This window comes from Aspergillus heteromorphus (assembly GCF_003184545.1).
Source record: "Aspergillus heteromorphus CBS 117.55 chromosome Unknown BO70scaffold_13, whole genome shotgun sequence".
NCBI lineage: Eukaryota > Fungi > Ascomycota > Eurotiomycetes > Eurotiales > Aspergillaceae > Aspergillus > Aspergillus heteromorphus.
Genome location: NW_020290418.1, coordinates 360,706 through 379,950, shown reverse-complemented (window position 1 = coordinate 379,950; position 19,245 = coordinate 360,706). Strand labels below are relative to the sequence as shown.

Sequence of the window (19,245 nt, the reverse complement as noted above, 5' to 3'; positions counted from 1 at the left end):
ATTTCATAGAGTTAGAAATTGAGGTTCCCGATAGCAACATTCTAATATATACCCCCGAGATATTTCACGAAAACGTCTCAACTCCTGTAAGGGATGATATCCGCGGGATATGCATACTAGTTACAAGGGTGAAGCCCACCTCCTCCCGGGTGTACTTGAGTATAGTACTAATATATGGGATTCTAGGGGTCCACAGGTAACTGCGGGTAATGTTAGCCTTTTGGCTCACTGGCAACAACTCCCCTAGGTTGGTGTCTTACAACTACTACTAGAGAGGATGATTGGAGTGGATTCTCAGAAAAGAGTCTGTACTCGAAGATCTGCTCAGGGGAATGAACAGCGGGAGTCGATTGACCTAATTGCACGAGACCCAGGCAGGTAGTAGATAGAACCCTGAAAACTCGTAACATTCTACTAAACATAGTCCAGAGTATCAGTGTTTGAGTGCTTAACTATCAAACATTTGACCGACGTGGCCACATAATCGGAGGTTCCTCCTTTTATCGGTGTAACCGTCAGCCGTCTTTCCGCTTCCGATATCAATTCCCATTGTACCCAGATGATTCACACCGATTAGCCGCTATGTTTAAGATGATAGGCAACTAGAGGGACAACATGGGCGGGGGAGTCGTCACCCGCTGGGCGCTAGAACCAATCGGGGGGCCCGCGCAGGCGCGGCGCTCCAACCAACCCCCCCCTCCCCCCCCAACAATAGCGCCCAGGGTGAAGCTATTCCGAACACCTATTTGGTTCTAGGTACACTTTTTATGGTGTTGAGCATTCGAGCAACTTGTAAAATTACGATACCCCCATTTGCCGGGGATGATGGAAGTCATCTTGGGTGGTTCTTTCTTAGACCCATGTTTCCAGGTCATCGAGTTTCGAGACCTGCAATGGGAGGGAGACAGTATCTGGGGAGTAGACGGGAGGAGAAAAGCCCAAGTGGGTGAGCAACATCATACATGACAACATGAATACGCTGGTGGTCACCCACACTGTTGCTACCATTGTGTCACCCTCTCTCTAATCAGAAATGGAACCCCCCCGACTCCCATTTATCGGGTAAGACAAGTAATGGGTTAGTTGCATTGCACCCGCACAGACACTTCGTGTCACAATAAGCAAGGATTATACGGCACTGTGCAACATATCCTGCTGGGCTTGAGTGTATACTTTTTTCTCTCCTCTACAAAATAACACGAAAACAACGGCTTTTTGAGCTTGAAGTTCAAAACAAAAGGGCAAGAAAAACATACAACAGAAGGGATTCGCTGGTGGTCACCCACCCAACTACTAACCTCCCGGCGTGTGGCTTAAGTACGGCTGAGCGGACGGGAAGCCCTGTTCTCCACACCCTATGGTCGTATGTACAATCTCTTTCAAGGAGAAGGATCTTGGAGAGCAGCTGAAGAAGGAGGAAAAGATTCATCCTGGGAAAGCATGGGAGATTGGCCTGCAATGATCGATCTGTAATCCAGCCATGTAGGGGGAGTATTCTCGATATATACAACCACATTTCCCCGATGTGAAGAACAGCCGTCTCAGTCCTAATGGCACATGGCTGAGTAGCTCATAGTTAGTCTTCCTCAGCGCGTTAAAGTGTCGACTTCTACCGTGGTATGGCCCGGTTCGGTCTAGCGTCTCCTGCGTGGCCGCCTCGTCTCCTGGAAAGGCGAGGCCCATCTCTTCATTCCTCCCCCCCCCGCCCCCCCCGACTTGCTAGGATACAGCCATTCGGATACTCTATCAAAGGAGGGTGATAGTCCCGCACGTAACATGCCAGGACTGCCAATTAAGATGAGGTTGAATCGCTGGATCGGGGGCCGTCCATCCAAAATGCCGGCGTCGGCCAGTACCCCCGAGTATCTAGACACTCTGTGTATATCATACATCGGTCATGGATTCCGGATTCCAGGGCCGGTGACTTACCTCCCGGACAGAAGCGTCGGTGGCATGGGACGAATACCATGTCCCACAAAAAAGAATTCAAGCGCATGATCCTTTCCTGACGCATTCCTTCCGTCTCAGCGATTCAGTCGATAACAGCGAGCAACGATGGACGCGGTTCTCAGTGCACTGCTACAACTTGGCCAGCATACCCTCACCCAACAAGCGAGGTCTCCGGACCCTCTCCACGCCGAAGCCCAATCCCTGCGCACCGAGACCCTGGCCGCCAAGTATCAAGCCGAACGCGCGAAACGCATCCGGGCCGACGGGGTTGCCCAGTTCCAGGAAACAGAGGGCATCTACCGCTCGTTCCAAGACGATCCGTGGGCAGCAGCAGCAGCAGCAGCAGCAGCAGCAGCAGAAGCCTCCCAGCGCGATACGGACGGGGATGGGTTGCGACGCGAGACCACCGTGTTGATCGTGGGTGGGGGATATGCGGGCTTGGTGACGGCGGTGAATCTCCGCAAGCAAGGCATCGACGATTTCGTGATCGTCGAGAAGGGTGCTGATTTCGGAGGCACCTGGTACTGGAATCAATATCCTGGTCTGTGGGGATTCTTTCTGCCCATGGATGACCCCTGGCCCGGTTTCTGACTGACCGCTTGGACAGGCGTCGCCTGCGACGTTGAGGCGCTCCACTATCTCCCCTTCCTCGAAGAAACGGGCTACGTCCCTCGAGAGCGATTCGCATCTGGCCCCGAGATCCGCGAGCATGTGGCTCGGATCGTGGAGCAATGGAAGCTGGCGCCTCGGGCGCACCTGGGGCGGGAGATCACGTCCATCCACTGGGACGCGGAGGGCAGTCGCTGGGACATCCAGACGCGCCAAGGGGATCATTTCCGTGCAGCCTTCGTGGTGCTAGCGACGGGAACCCTCCACAAACCAAAGCTGCCGGGGATCCCCGGAATTGCTGAATTCCAACGGGATCACTTCCACAGTAGTCGGTGGCAGCATCATTGTATGGACGGGCTAGCCAACAAGACCGTGGGCATCATCGGCACGGGGGCCTCGGCTGTGCAGCTGGTGCCGCAGCTGGCGCGCGACGCACGGCATCTGTATGTCTTCCAGCGAACGCCCTCGTCGGTGGCGCGACGGCACAACCACGCCCCGGATCCAGTCGCCATCGCCGCGCTGGCGCCCGGCTGGCAACGCGCGCAGATGAATGACTTCGCCCAGATCCTCCAGGGCGAGCTCCTCGACGAGACGGTGGACTGTCCGGCACTGGAGGGGCTGGAGGCCTTGACCATGCGGGCAATCCACGCCGACGCCGCCCGCCTGGGGGTGGATCTCCGCAGCGAGCCCGAAAAGCTTGCCGCAGTGTACGAGCTGGCGGACTTCCGCTTGATGGAGCGGTTGCGGCGGGAGGTGGAGGAGACGGTGCACGACCCTGCCGTCGCCGAGCGGCTCAAGCCCTGGTACGCGTTCATGTGCAAACGGCCGGCCTTTCACAACGAATACCTGGCTGCTTTCAACCGTGCCAACGTCGAGCTGGTCGACACCGCGGGCGCGGGGGTGTCGCATCTCACCGCGACAGGCGTGGTGGCGGCCGGCCGCGAGTACCCCGTGGATCTCCTCATCTACTCCACCGGCTTCGAGTTCGAGCTGGGGGCCAACTTCTACCGTCGCACGGGGATCCACCTGCTCGGGGCCCAGGGCCAGACGCTGGACGAGAAGTGGGAGGCCCGGGGCCCGTCGACGCTATTTGGGATCCATCTCCGCGACTTCCCCAATCTCTTCCATATTGGACCGGCCCAGGCAGGCGTGACGGCCAACCAGCTGCACAACATCTACATCGCGGCCGAGCATATTGCCTCAGTCGTGCACATGTGCCTGACCGCCCCCGCCGCCTGTCATCGCGTCATTCAGCCCACCGCGGAGGCCGAAGAGGAGTGGGGCAAACATATCGAAACGGGGCGTGACATGCGGCTGGCATTTGCCCAGAAATGTCCCCCGGGGTACTACAACCAGGAGGGCAGACCGGAGGAGATCCCGGCTCGATGGGGAGTGTATCCGGCTGGCATTGTGGCATGGGAAAGGGTCCTGAAGGAGTGGAGAGACGAAGGGACAATGAAGGGCATGGAGCAACGACTGGCCCCTTTCCCGTAAAGAGTCTCAATCAGAATCAGGGTCTATTTAATAATAGGCGGCTAGTTCCCCCCTCTCTTTCTGTACACGCACATACCTTATCTACCCTAGGTCCGAATATCCCCGGAAAGCCGAATATTTCGGCTACCGGGCCGGTTGGGGGAAGAAGGGTTGATATTGCCCACAAGCATGATACTATATTAAATATAGGGATACTATCTACCTTCGGACCTGTTAACAAATAGTCCCTCTTCTTTTTCTTCTTCTTCTTCTTCTTCTTCTTCTTCACCATCACCATGCACCAATTCTTCAAATCCACCTGGTTGAACTTCGAAGTTGTGCGCATCCTGGGCACGGCGCCCAACGGGGGAGCCGACATCTGCGAGGTGCTGGAGGCCGTCGAGCAGATTGAGGAAGGCAACGCGGAGTCCTGGCATGACGCCTGGAAGACTCAGGCCGAACGCGCCCACGCAACCGCCCGCCGCTGCCTCGCCGCCGGCAACCGAGAGCTGGCGCGCCGCGCCTTTCTGCGCGCCGCCAACTACACCCGCGCCAGTGGCTATCTGCTGCTTCATGACGCCGACGACCATAACCCCCGAGCGCTCGCCATTGCCGAAGCCGCCGTCGCCCTGTTCCGCCGCGGCATCACCCTCTCCGACCACCCCGTCGAGTTCCTCGAAATCCCATACCCCGGCGGCGTGCATCTCCCGGGCTATCTCTACCTGCCTCCACACGATCCACAGCAGAAAGACCACAAGGTGCCCGTCCTGATCGCCTGCAACGGCGCCGACTCCACCCAGGAGGAACTCTACTTCCTCCACCCCGCCGCCGCACCGGGCCAAGGCTACGCGTGCCTCACCTTCGACGGCCCCGGCCAAGGCCTCACCCTGCGACGGCACCGCCTGACCCTACGCCCCGACTGGGAGTACGTGATGGGCCATGTGGTGCGATTCCTGCACGCCTGGGTATCCGCCCACCCGCGCATGCAGCCGGGGCTGGATCTCGACCGCATCGCCATCACGGGCTCCGCGCTAGGCGGCTACTTCGCCCTGCGCGCCGCCGCCCACGACCCCCACCGCACCTTCAAGGCCTGCGTCGCCCTTGACCCCGTCTATGACCTTTGGGACTTCGCCACCCACCACGTCTCCCCGGCTTTCATCCGCGCCTGGCAACACGGTTGGATCCCCGCCGACGCCGTTGATGCCATCATCAACGTCGCCGCGCGTTGCTCGTTCCAGATGCGCTGGGAGGTTGCGCTTGCCAAGGACTTCTTTCGTCTCGCTCGCCCCTCGGAAGTGCTGTTGGAGATGAGGAAGTTCTCGCTCAAGGGTGATGAGCATGAGCATGGGCTTGGGCATGGGCCCTCGGCAGACGGCGGTGTCGGTGTCTCTTCCCCCGGCCCCGAGCAGAGTAGTAATGGTAGTGGTAGCAGCCTGCATCACATCCAGTGTCCGACTCTGGTCTCCGGCGCCGGAGATTCGCTTTACTTGCCTGTGGATGACCATACCATGAAGATCTGGACTGCCCTGCAGCATCTGCCCGAGACCGCTCGCGAACTCTGGCTGGCGGAGAAGCCCGCCGATGGCGCGCTGCAGGCTAAGATCGGCGCGTTCGCGCTGAGCAACGAGTACGCCTTCCGTTTCCTGGATGAGCAGTTGGGCGTCGTGCGGGAGCGGATTACCGGGTAAGCAAGCGCGCGAGGAGCGAGGAGGTTAAAGGGCAGGATGCGTGCGGCGTTGCGTTGTTTCAGTTGTATAGGTTGCTATTGAGTTGGTATATAATATGGGAAATATGGACTATAGGTATGGGTTGATGCGATGGTACTTAGAGTAGGACCTACTATATGTTTGAACGATTGTTCTCGATATTTGCTTGTGATGATGGTCGCAGCAGCGGTGGCGGTGGCGGTATTAGTAGTCGCAGTAGTTCTGCACGGCCCTGGAGAAGTAAGTCACCTCACTGGCAAGATACCGTCCTCAGTCTGTAGTCAGTATAGACCAAGTACCTAGGTAGTATATAGCACTGAACGTGATCTGTCTCTCTGGCTGCACCCGCAAGATCAGACAAACCCCGTATTTAGATAGTATCAGAAAGAAAACATGCACCATTCCACCCCCCTTGAAGTGTCTGGACACCTTTCTAGTCAAGTAATTTCGTTTGATAGATAGTAGGAGTACCTGGATACAACCCCACACCCCGAACCCCACACCCCCTCCCCACCAACCTGAAAAATAGTACTAAATATCACCAGCAGAACCATAATCATTCTGGAACCAGCCGGGTCATCAGGATCTCCCGTCCAGCCGCACTGTGCAGGAATGTAGCCACCATGGGGTTCAACCCCAGGACCTCGGCGCGGCGCAGCCATTCCTGCATGGTCCACACCTCAAAGGGGTCTCCAGTCAGAGCTTCCATCCGAGGCCTTAGCTGCGGCCCAGTTTCAATCTGCATTTCGCCGCCCTGAAAGGCGTAGCGCACCTCCGGGTCCAGCACGCCGAGCCGGACCGTGTCGACGATCTCGCGCGCCGCGCGCTGCACGGAGATAAAGTCGAAGACGCCCCGCAGCGCCGTGTCTGCCTGCGGGATGGCGCGGAGCATCTTCGAATACCGGAGCAGAGCGCCCATGACATCCGTGTCGGCGGCGTCGGCGCCTGTGAGGCTCGACGGCCGGTGGATCATCAGCGGAAGGCCGTACCGGACGCTCATCCGCTCCAGATACCGTTCAGATGCCCACTTCGACGCGATGTACCCGTTCGAGCCGTCGGGGGCCGGGGGGAAGTGGCGGAGGCTCGCCGAGACGGGCCAGGTCGGTTGCCCCGACAGGGTGGCGACCGAGGCCGTGGAGATATAGTGGAAGGGAAGGCCGTATTGCACTGCCCACGTTGCCAGTTGCTTGGTCGAGTCGACGTTGACCTGCCGTAGGGAGGAGTAGGATTTGAGAAAGGAGACGTCCGCACCGTTGTGGATGATGGCGTCCGCCGCCGCGAGAATGCGCGCCAGGTCGGCCGCGGCGAGACCGAGCGCCGGCTGGGATTGATCGCCCTCGTACACGACCACTTTGGCCGAGGCGAACACAGGGTCTGACGGTGAGCTCGTCGCCCGCACGGCGATGCAATACACTTTCTCGATGGAGGGGCTGGCCACCAGTTCGCGGAGCAGAGCTCGGCCCAGGAACCCGGTGGAGCCGGTCAGGATCACCGCCCGTGGCGCATGGGCACCCAGCACGATGGACGAGGGTAGCCCGGACGGGATGGCCGTTTCGGCCTCCCAGTCGATGCGTGTTCCGTGGAGTGGCGCAGACTCGCGGACAGGCTTGGCTGTCTTCAGCACAGACGCTTCTGCGATATCGGTCGCTGTCGCGGGGCGAGGCAGGCGAGCGTCGATAGTGGCCGCCATGCCGCCGAGCGTGCTCGCGTCGAAGAGGTTGACCAGAGGCATGTCGATCGAGAAGGTATCCTGGATCAGGGCTTGCAGGCGCATCAAGAGCAAGGAGCTGCCGCCCACGTGAAAGAAATCGGACGTGGATTCGACCGTAAAACGCCCCATGACCTCCGAGGGCAAGATCTCTTCCCAGAGCTTCAGCAGTCGAGACACAGTCTCATCGGTGGTGTCGTCGGGCAGGTCACTCCGCGAGGGCTGTGGTGCCAGCCGCTCTGCCATGGCTTGAGTCGCCCGTCGGTCGATCTTGCCCGATGCTGTTCGGGGCAACTGATTGATGGGGATGCACAAAGTCGGGCGCATGTACTGCGGCAGCGGGAGCTCGACCAGCAGCTGTTGCAGATATTCTTCAGTGTTCGGGTGCGAGACCGAGGGCGGTAATTCCACATGTGCCACCAAGATGTCCGACTCTTCGCATCGAGACACCACCGCGTGGAGGATGCGACCCTGGGATGCGTGCTCTATGGTGGCCTCAATGTCCTGCAGGTCGACCCGAAGACCACGCAGTTTAATCTGGGTGTCGCCCTCCATTCGACCCTCCAGAAGCAAAGTCCCATTTGGCTGTAGTCGGCCGCGGTCGCCAGTCAGATGCATCATGGTCCAGCCGTGCTCAATCCACGTGGTGGGAGCGAGATGATCAGGCACAAATCGCTCCTGGGTGAAGTCCTTCAGGTTCAGATAACCAGACGCCACCCCCATGCCACCCACGGCCACCTGGCCGGGGACCCCTACCGGGAGTGGCTTGTGGTTGGTATCCAAGATGTAAGTGGCATAGTTGGCCCAAGGAGTGAGGGCAGTGCTATTCTCACCATCATAATCACCATCATCGCTCAGCCCGGTTAATTCGGCCATGTGCGAAAAAAAGGTCACCTCAGTAGGACCGTAGCAATTGAAGACCCGGAAACCCGGGTGCTGCACTTGTCGTAACGCACCCGTCAAGCTCGCAGTTACCTTTTCCCCCCCGCAAATGCCCAGCGCCCATGCGGACTGCCGCAGGGCCTCTTGATCGCCATATTGGACCCAGCTGATGTATTCCGTCGGCGTGGCGGCGGTCACTGTGACTTTTTCCGAGGCGACGAGTTTCGTGATGGCGACCGGATCCCCGCGAGCTGACTGCGGAACAACGTAGACCGTGCCACCGGCGCAAAGCGGCCAGAGGATCTGAACCAGGGACATGTCGAAACTGAAGGAGGATTGCTGTAGAGCACGGACCACGCTCAGGCTGGACATCCATTCTTGATGCACTGTTTCGACATGGTTGCGAAAGACGGAATGCTTCATCACCACACCCTTGGGCACTCCCGTGCTTCCGCTGGTGTAGAGAATAGCCATAACGGAATCCTCGGTGGAAACATTGGGACATATGGGCTGGTTGACACGCATAGCGACCTGGGAGACGTCAATCTGCTTCACCGTGGAGTGGGATGCTGGAACGGCGGCATGCGTGGTGGCATCCGTGAGGAGGACCGTGGGCCGACAGTCATCCAGGATCGAAGCTAGCCGATTGCTGACGACACGGGGATCCAATGGCACGTAGATGGCACCAAGTCGAAGAACTGCCAACAGGGAGCAGACCCAATCGGTGGAAGCATCTTGGAACACACCGACTTTGGACCGGTCACCTACCCCGGCGTGCGATAGGGCATGGGCGATGGCATTGACCCGCTCGTTCATTTGGTCGTATATTAATTGATGACCGTGCCCATCACTGACAGCCGGTGCGTGGGCGTGGACTGCTGCCAGCTCATCAATCCGGTCGATGAGCGTTCCCTTCCAGTTGGGGGAGCGGAAGGCACCTAGGAAAAAAGTCAGTCAATGCAACTATTCTTCCGACCTGGCGTGTGCGCAGTGTCCAGAGGATCAGTTGGCAAGGTCAACTCACCGCGTCCAAGAGATATGGCGTCGTCCACGCTGTCCGCCGCGTGGAGAGCCGGCCGGTTCAAGCGGGTAGCAGGATTGTGCGAGAAGACAGTCACCAAATGGACCATACTCTTCAAGAAGATGTCGCAGTCGAGGGCACTGTAGTACTCCTTCTGCACCGAGAGCCGCAACAGTGCGTCTCCGCCGGCGTTATCCACAATATCCAGGTTGAGGTCGTACGCCGTCTGTCCACCGTCGAAATGAGTCCAGTCGCAGTCGCAGTCGCAGAACCTCCGACGTTCGGCCACACCCTGGCGGTAATTGAGCAGTACTTGGAAGAGTGGGCTGTGGTTAGATGCGCGCGGCACATTGAGTTCATTGAGAAGAACATCGAAGGGCACGACTGAATTGGCAAACGCCTGTTGCGCTCTCGCTTTGGTGTCCCGAACAGCCTGACTGAAGCTATTCGTGGCGAGCGACGTCGAAAACCGGACGGGAAGAAGATTCAGATAACATCCCAGACTCTGTTGCACGTCAGAGTCCGTCCGATTCGCGTCCGAGACGCCAATGCAAATGTCGTCCACTTCTGCAAAGCGCGATAGCATGATTCTGTAGACTGCGAGGTAAAATTGGAACGGCGTCACCTTCATCCGCTTGCAAGTGTCGTGCACCTGGGCAGACAACTCCGAAGGGATCCGGTATGATGCGAGGTGGGTCGCATACTCGGTCAAGGGTACGCGCGAGGTTGAGGCTGAGAGAGGGAGCAAGGGAAGTGGAGGGGGAATACTTGCAAACTCCTTTCGCCAATATTCCAGCTGCGTACTCCACTTACCATCTGTATACTGTTTTCGCTGCCGGACAGCAAAGTCTGGGTACTGTAGGAGCCCGTTATCTGCCGGCAAAGCATCATCGTACGCCTTCTGAAGGTCGGAAAAGAAAATCTCAAAAGCGACCCCATCCATGTTGATATGATGATATCCAAGGAGAAGTTGATGGATCGTAGGGGTGATGGAGAGCAGGATTATTCTCATTGTCTGTCCGTTTTCCAAATCGTACACATGATCCTTCAGACGAGCAAACTCCTTCTCGACTTCTTGGGCTCCGGACACAGTTCTCTTCTCCAAGCGAAGAATCGAGGATTCCAGTATAGCTTGCATTGGTTGGTGGTTTTGATCCGTGAAGAAGCGAGTACGCAAGGATTCATGGCGTTGCCCGACCGTTGCCACGGCCTGGGCAAGTCCATCCACGCGCAGCTGGCCTCGAAGGCAAATGGAGAATGTCACGTTGAAAGTGGTTTTGTCTTCTAGGTAGGAGCTCAAGAACCAAAATCTGGATTGCGAGAACGAAATCGGCAGCACTCTCTGGACTCCATTGTCGGAGCCGAGCGGCTGAGAAATATCCTCAAACAATGACCCGGATAGTTCAGACGGGCTTGCTTTGAAGTCCAACAGGATTTGGACTGCCGACGATGTGGTTGAACCTGCCACAACGCCCTCGAGGAGTAGATCTTCTGCCAGAGCTGGATCATTCTGGTCGACGGTTATAATTATCTTATCCCGCTGATCATCCACATCCTCTTCTTTCTCCCGCTCCACAAACTGAGCTTCCTGCTGTTGGGCCGGGCGTACCTGCACTGCAGTCTGCAGCGGGGTCCCCTGTGCCGCATCCTTCACCGGAGGTACCCGAATCTGCCCTGGTTGAGGTTTGGTCGAGGACGGCACCGTCGGATCACTTTTGCCATCTTCTGCAGAGATAGGGAGAGGCTGTCGATCGGGGGAAGCCCCTGCAACCACATTGGGAGTCGACTTGGTAGGGAGGATCTCACGAGCTCGATTGAGAAGCTCTCCCATTGTGGAGCCGCTGATGATCTTCAACACCGGCATATCCACGTCCAGCTCTTTCAAAAACCAAGACCGCATATCCAGAGCAATAAGCGAGTCGATTCCCAGGGTATCTGCATTCATGTTGATCACGTCTCGCCCAGGGGGGATCTGAAGCGCCGCTTGCAGTTTTGCAGTCAACGAAGCTACGCGAAATCGATTAGAGTGTCCGATTCAGATAGATGTACCCTGACTATTTCCGGAAAACGAAAAAGAAAAAGGCACGGAAAGAAAGCACAAAACCAACCTTTCATTATCTCATCCACCTGTTCCTCTGTCGTGGCTCTGGCGAGTTGGACCTTGGTCGAAACGGTGCTACTGCTGCCACCGGCGATATGACCCTCCAGACGTCTGTGCCGAATCAAATGTCCGAAAATGGGGTTCGTAGCATACTGTGGTTTGTCCTCTTCATCACTGTAGAAGATTCGCAAGCCGGTGAAGTACTCCGGGTTTGGTCCGACTTGGGGAGGACTGGCTATCACCGCTTCGGCGAAGATCTGATAGAAGTCCTGCTCAGACATCCACATGTTCCCCACTTTCTGCAGAGCCATCTGTTGGGCCAGCGTTAGCTCCCGGGTCACGTAGCCATTTCCGATGATGGCGCCAATGTGAACGGTGGACGCGGCAAGCCCTTGCTGCCTTCGCTGGGCAGCGAGTCCGGCCAGGAACATATTCGCGGCGGCGTACGCTGCCTGGCCCGGATTCCCCGTCACTGACGCCATGGATGAGAGGAAGACAAAAAAGTCGAGGGGCTCGCAGGAGAAAATCTCGTCGAGGTGGACTGCGCCTTGGACCTTGGGCTTCAAGACTTTCTCCATGCGCTCCATCGTCAAGTCGAGGAACAGGGTATCGTGCAGAACCATGGCCCCCTGGCACACACCCGCCACAGGGGGCATGGAGCTGCGGATTTGCTGGTAGACTGATCGAACCGACTGGCGATCAGTGACATCACTAAGACGTGGTGTTAGCACTATCTGTTGCCTTGGGTCAAGGAAATTCTATCAGGGAGCATATACTTAGCGTAGATCTTGACCGTAGCCCCAAGTGCGGTGAATTCTGCGAGCCATCGCGGATCCACCTTGGGGGCTCGACTGGAGAGAGCAATATGCTTTGCGCCTTTATTAATCATCCACCGGCATAGTGACAAGCCTAGGCCTCCAGTCAGTCCGACAAGCCAGTAAGTTCGATCATCTCGAAACAGAGGTCGTGCATCAACAGGCTCGACGCGCATCGCCACAGAGGCCCCTGCCCCCCAGTCAACGACGGATGAGAAAGTCATATCAGGCTGATGTGGTTTATAAATTAAATCCTGCAAAGCCACAACTGGGGCGGTCTGGAAATCGCTTGAGAATGGGAGAGCGAATGCCTGTGCCCGAGAGAACTCCAAGGCCTCCGGGATCCGGTAATCGAATGGATTGGTGTTCAGCCTGCCATTGGCATGGGTAAGCTGGTGGAAAGTCTCGACAGGATGTGTGGAAGAGATGTCTTGGTATAAGGCTGATGACTGCGCCTCATCTGTGCAACAGACGAGACGCGCCACATTGTGAGGAATCATTGCGCGGATCTCGCGCTTCGAAGCTCGCGGATGGATGGCTGTCCATGGTCCCGTCGGTGCAGGAACGCGTGATGTGACGAGATGCGTCAAGATGCCCCTTTTCAGTCCGACAAACTCAAAGAACTTTGCCAAGGTGTCGCTCGGCTCCAGGGCCAGCAGCATATCTCCACGCGCCAAATCACTCATGCATGAATCGCACACCAGGATAAGATAGAAGTTAATGAGATAGTTCACTGTGTGTTCCTGGGAAAAGGAGCAAGGTTGGGTCCAGGACTCTGGCACGGTGATTCGGGACGACAAAGAGGTGGACAGGGATATGACACGACTACCCGTGGCAGTATTGGTGCCTAAGACCACAAAGAATTGGCCAAGAGCTCCGATCCTGACCGACTTCAGTATAGAATACCTAACCTGAATTTCAATTCGACCGCGCCCATCAGACCCTTTCGCGTCGGTTGATGTTGTGTCATTCGTCAGTCGAACAGCATACTCATCATCGCGATGAAATAGGGTGACTGGTTGTGATTCGAGCTCAATAGACTGTGTGATCCGGCGGCGAGATGAGTTATACCGTTGATTCAATGGCTGGCTCAGCATCACCCGGGGAATAACTGCCCTCCCCTGTTCGAACGCGATCTCTGGTTCGAAAGACCAGAGCATGTCCCTCAGTCGTCCATCTCCCTCCCAGGTATCAAACGCGGAAAATCGGATCATCGCCTCTGAGATCAGTCGGGCACTAGGTTCCTCATCTTTGGGGAAGTCCAGGAATTGAACCCGGAGGTGTCGCATTTCTTGTAGAAGACAGCGAGTAAATCCAACGATCATTTTCGAAGACGCTTCACACTGCTTGTAACCAAGGGTAATCCAGAGAACGTTCTTTGACTTTTCAAATAGCGATTGAAGTCCCCGCAACTTAGCCTCTGACGGTGACTGCAAGGCCGGATCATCAAGGTCCTGCAGGCAAATTACGCTACCACCTGAGCATAAGATAGAAGCATCCAGACCCAATAGCGACGGAAGCCGGTTGATCTGCGGATAATATGGAGTGAGCAGATCAACCACACAGGATACGATGTTGGAAGTGTGGGTCGTGTTGCCCCCGATGATTGTGAGCTCAGGGAAGGTTACGTTGGCCAGATCGGTGGACAAGAAGGGATCACGGAGTAGATTGACTCTGTCGTCCACTGCCTGAGCCAACATCACGCACAACGGAAGAGGCTCAGTAGTTCGGTGGGGGGCGATTGAATCGATTCCTGCAAAGCCGGTCTTTTGGAGAAGGTGGTCCCACTGAGAGGACTCGATGCACGGCGATACCGTTCGGCCGTCATCAGTCCCCAGCCACCAACCAGGTAGCCCACCGAAGATAAACCCGAATCGCAAGGGATCATTGTCTGTAATTTCCAGCATAAGTAAGTATCCACCCGGCTTGAGCAGCTGGCGAACATTATTCATTGTCTGCTCTAGCTTGGTTGTGGCATGCAGCACGAGGGAGGCAATGATGAGGTCAAATGAGCCCGGTGCATAGCCTTGGTCGATGATGTCCTTCTCGATGTCAAGTGTCTTGAATGTCATCCGGGACTCGTAAGATTTGAAGGTCCGCATTGCCTTTTCAAAGAAGCCACTTGAAATATCCGTAAATGTGTACCTGAGGAGAAAGAGTCAGCTAACCTCGGTGGGGAGACAAAGAAATGCCTGGGTAAAGAGACTCACGAGGCAAATGCATCCCCAAGCTCTCTCAATATTGACTTGGTTGCACCCCCGGTGCCCGCACCTGCGATATATTAACACCGCTGTACATAATACCAGTGTCAGCGAGCACACAACTAACCTATCTCTAACACGTTCATGGAGGGGTGACGGTGCCCTATTTGCTTCGCCGCAAAGGTCAGGTTTTTGAGGTATTCCTCCATTCCAAGTCCGGTGACATAGAAGTCATTAAGCATATTATCTTGCATCATAGCTTCCAACATGGTTGACTCCCTGCGAATAGCGGGGATGATGTTCTCACCAACCGCGCGCATTATCCGAAGATCGATACTCTCAGGGTGACTGGAGGAACATAATAAGCGATACTAGCAGGGACTCATAGCGAGGAAAGGACGCCATACCTGTCAATGATATTTGAAATGTCACTGCGCGTATCTGCAATCCAGCGATTGCTAGCGAAGGGATGAGAGCCACTGGTAACCCGGTGGAGCATCTGATCTGCATAGGAGAACAGGTTTTTATAGTACCAGTCGCAGGTCTCACGATCCCGCTGAGTCGTCCTGCTCACCAGGTCGCGAAGAAAGTAGTATGCGACTCGCTCAAGGACGAACCCAAACTCAAACGAAACGTCCGTGCTGCAGGGAGCTCGCATTAAGTCTGGATTCGCCAAGCCCCAGATGGGCTCTGAGAAGATATTGACATCCGTACTTTCTGTGGGGGGAACCATGGGTCTGGTCTGCATGCCTTCCAGCCTGACCACGGCATTTGACCCATTGGTGGGATATATATCGACGTCACCATCCACCCGGGCTCTATCATCTTGTCCGACATTGGAGACAAATGCCAGTGACAAATCCGGAGTATCACTGACAGCACAGAGGGCCGGATTAATGGTGATCCGCGTGATCCGCGTGGGAAGCTGGATTGACTGGAGTCTTCCATCGCCAGGAAAGCAGTATGCGACAAGGATTGCCTGGATAGCGGCATCCAACGGTGCTGGATGCATGAGCAGCGGATTCGCAGGATTACCGCCTTGTGGAATCGCAATGAGACCAGTGGCAACTCCCAGTTTCCTCTCCATGGAGGAGAGTGCCTTGAACGGGCCCGTATAATGGTATCCATAGCTGGCAAATGTTTTATAGAATTGGTCTGTTTCAACCGCCGTCATCGCGTACTGCGGTTCTGGCTTAGGGGGTAAAAGCTCGCGGTCCGGAGTTCCAAAAATCACCTGGATCTCACCGTCCGCGTTTAGCGACATGGGTCCAGAATCCTTACTGCCCGTCGAGAAGAAACAGAACCTGCAAGTCAACTCATCTTCGTGCCTCTGAATTTGGGTAAGGGAAATGAGGGTTTCAACGACAGAATCTTCGGTGTCGAAGACCATAGGCTGGCCTATCGTAAAATCAGCCAGCTGTATTAATTTCAAGGGTTCATCCCCAGCAATCTCCCTGACAGCCTCGAAAGCAGTCGACATATATCCTGCCGCGGGGAATACCATCTGTCCCTGAATCCGGTGGCCTGAAATCCATCCCAGCTCCTTGGGGATGAGGTGGTTGTTCCAACGAACCTCCCTCTCTGAGAATTCGGCACATCGAGTGCCGAGAAGCTCATGTGGGAGGTAATTTCGCTCTCGAAAGGCCTTGGACAGGCGCGATTCGTACCAATAAGTCCGGTCATGATCCCAAGCGTAAGTTGGTAGTCCCTTGAGAGGTGTTGAAACGGCCACAGTGTTGTTCATCAGAGCATCGAATCGGGTGAAGTCAATGAACCGGCCTCCGATAGTGGTCCATATGTATCCAAGACCGCCAGAAAAGGCATTTATGCTATTCACTCCCCGACTGAGCACCCCAGTGTAGGGAATGCTGATCCCAAGGGTGTCTTGAATGACCTGGCTAGCAGGACCCTTCAGAGCAGGGTGAGGGCCAACTTCGATTGCGAGATCAAATTGGTCTTCCCCAAGTGCATGTTCCAGCGCCTGTGAGAAGAGAACGGGCGAGACCAAGTTGCTTACCCAGTAAGAGTCGGCAATATTGTCTTCTACGCTATCAATATGCTCATGATAGACGCTGGAAATCCATGCGCACTGCCTCTTTGCCTCGGGTCGTTTGGGGTGAATCCCACATGTGCGGAGAGACTGAAGATATGCTTCCGAGCAAGGCACCATATGGTGGGAGTGATAGGCCTTGTCAACTTTCAATACGCGGGCGAATTTCTTTTCTTCATCGCACACGACCTGAATGTGATTGATGGCCTCGAGGTCTCCGGAGATCGTGACACTCGTCGCCGAATTGCTTGCGGCGACGCAGACCTTGCCGCGGAATCTTCGCAGCTTGCATAACGCCTGTGCATCCTCGTATGAAGTTCCCACCGCAATCATCGCACCTTGTTGGTCATTCTTCCCTCTGGCTAGATGAAGAGTTGCCCCCCGGTAATAAGCAATACGTATCGCATCCGTTGCGCTCAGATAGCCCGCCGCGTAAGCCGCACCGATCTCGCCGGATGAATGTCCGACAACGGCGGAGAATTCGATGCCTGCGGCACGGAGGAGATTCACGAGGATGACCTGAATCGCGGTGCACAGTGGCTGAGAGAGAGCAGCTTCGCCCACGCGGGATGCTGCTTTGCTCGCCAAAAGTTCCTGTCTCAAGGACCACTTGGGGGGGTTCAGTGGCAGATTTGCTAGACTTTCTTCCATACGATCGACTATGGTCTCGACCGCAGGGAGCTGCAAGAGCTCGGCTCCCATGCCAGCCCATTGCGCGCCCTGGCCAGTGAATATGCCCAGAACTCGCAATGGCCCTGATCTAGATTGCAAACTCGGGGGAACAGTCACTTTCTCACCGGTCCCATTGGAGAACTGATCCAGTTTGGCACACAGACTCGGCACATCGGTTGCTGCAAAAGCTACGCGCGCCGGAAAGATAGTCCGCCTGGTGGTGAGGGTGTGGCTGAGCGCGCTGAGGTCGACCGTTGTCTGCCCTTGAAGGAAAGTTGAGAACGATGTTACGAGGGCCTTGAGAGAGGTTTCCGAGACGGCGGAGAAGGTAAAGGGCGTACAGACAAGGCCTTCGCCCTTGTGTCTGTTGGCCCTTGCATGTTTCGTGGATGCATAGCTCTCGAGGATACAGTGTGCATTTGCTCCTCCAAAGCCAAAGGAGTTGACACTTGCTCTCCGAGGTGCATCACCATCCGTGGCCGGCCAGGGTAGACTCTCGCGCGTGATTTGCAAGTCTCCGTAGAACGGTTTCACTGAAGGAGCCAGTGTCTTGAATAACATATTGGGTGGGATAATACCATTCTGCAGGGCCAGGGAGGCTTTGAGAAGCCCGGCAAGCCCAGCGGTTCCCTCGGTATGGCCGATAACAGTCTTGATTGAACCAACGAACAGAGGGCTCTGGCTTACTGTCCGCGGAGAATTATTCTTAAAAAAGGCAGTGTAGATCGCCTCCGCCTCAGTAGGGTCACCTGCTGGTGTACCAGTGCCTATAGAAAGAGAAACATGCCAGTGATGTCAGAAATCAAAAATCAATCCAGTAAGCTTGTCAGGGGAGACGAGGAGGAGACTGATACTGACCGTGAGCCTCGAAGTATTGTGGACGATCCTTCGACCGAGACAAATCCAAGCCTGCCTTGGCATATGTCGCTTCAATCAAAGCCGCTTGGGCGACGGGGCTCGGCATTGTAATTCCCTTTGTTTTGCCATCCTGGTTGATGCCAGTCTCCCGAATGATACATTCAATGCTATCCCCATCTTCAATTGCAGCGGTAAGTGTTTTGAGAACCACTGCTGCCATTCCTTCACCTCGAGCGTAGCCATTTGCTCTTTCATCCCACATATAAGACCGACCGTCAGGTGACAACATTTTGAGATTGCTCTCTGCAATATACTGCTCCGGTCCGAGAAGGAGATTTGCACCAGCAGCTATCGCCACCCGAGATTCACCCGAGCGTAGAAGCTGTACAGCCTGATGAACGGCAACGAGGCTAGAGGAACAGGCTGTATCGATGGTCATGGAAGGTCCCCGCCAGTCAAAGAAGTATGAGACCCGGTTGGAGATGATACTTCTTGCAGTCCCGGTGGCGAAATACGTGGGAAAGTCCGAGGTATCGCGTCCTAAGAGATCCGCATAGTCTGCACCCATGAGACCAACATAGACCGCGGTCTGGGAGCCCTGAAGGGCGTCAATCGTCAGCCCTGCGGCTTCTAAGCTCTCGTAGACTGTTTCCAGAAGCAGGCGCTGCTGGGGGTCGATCGAATGTGCTTCGACTGGTTTGATACCAAAAAAGTGGGCGTCAAAATGGCGATGGTCCTCGGAGAGGAAGTATGAGTGCCGGACATTGCTCGTGCCATGATGGGTATTGTCGGGATGATAGAATCCATCCGCATTGAATCGGGCATGTGGGATCTGACTCTGCACGTCCCGGGGCTCTTTAAGCAAGTCCCATAATTTGGATGGAGTATTAGCGCCTCCTGGAAATCGGCAGCCACTGCCGATTATGGCGATTGGCTCGTTCGTATATGCCTTGAAAGACATTATGGGGTCGCTATGTCTGGCGTTTCTATCAATGAACGTTGAAAGAGAGTCGTAAGGCAAGCGAGGAGCTAATGTTGCAGACCGATGAGAGAGCATTTGTGTGGTGAGAATGAGATCATAGACCAATATCAGAAGCTTTGGTCTAGAATCTCCTGACGCGGTCCTCCAGTGCATTTCGGTGCCGACTCCGAAAGTTTAGGAAGAGCCATGCCGAGCTCGGCGACCGAGAGATCACGCT

General features: G+C 55.7%; 3 protein-coding genes across 3 annotated transcripts; 2 read left to right on the top strand and 1 right to left on the bottom strand.

The window, feature by feature from the left end:
* Nucleotides 1-2,055: 2,055 nt before the first annotated feature.
* Nucleotides 2,056-4,528, top strand: BO70DRAFT_337009 (flavin-containing monooxygenase; the record flags this gene model as incomplete). The annotated part of the gene is made up of 2 exons (XM_025541134.1): nucleotides 2,056-2,491; nucleotides 2,558-4,528. 2 exons carry the CDS (start codon nucleotides 2,056-2,058, stop codon nucleotides 4,051-4,053), a joined length of 1,932 nt encoding a protein of 643 aa, XP_025399163.1. The 3' UTR covers nucleotides 4,054-4,528.
* Nucleotides 4,329-5,720, top strand: BO70DRAFT_292060 (alpha/beta hydrolase family protein; the record flags this gene model as incomplete). Its single annotated transcript, XM_025539403.1, has 2 exons — nucleotides 4,329-5,411; nucleotides 5,481-5,720. 2 exons carry the CDS (start codon nucleotides 4,329-4,331, stop codon nucleotides 5,718-5,720), a joined length of 1,323 nt encoding a protein of 440 aa, XP_025399162.1.
* Nucleotides 5,721-6,256: 536 nt separating this feature from the next.
* On the bottom strand, nucleotides 6,257-19,007 carry BO70DRAFT_337005 (putative hybrid NRPS/PKS enzyme; the record flags this gene model as incomplete). The annotated part of the gene is made up of 8 exons (XM_025541133.1): nucleotides 6,257-9,266; nucleotides 9,353-11,356; nucleotides 11,458-12,161; nucleotides 12,227-14,410; nucleotides 14,476-14,536; nucleotides 14,594-14,814; nucleotides 14,874-17,955; nucleotides 18,047-19,007. The coding sequence occupies 8 exons, from the start codon at nucleotides 19,005-19,007 to the stop codon at nucleotides 6,295-6,297; spliced, it is 12,189 nt and encodes a 4,062-aa protein (XP_025399161.1). The 3' UTR covers nucleotides 6,257-6,294.
* Between the last annotated feature and the right edge of the window lie 238 nt (nucleotides 19,008-19,245).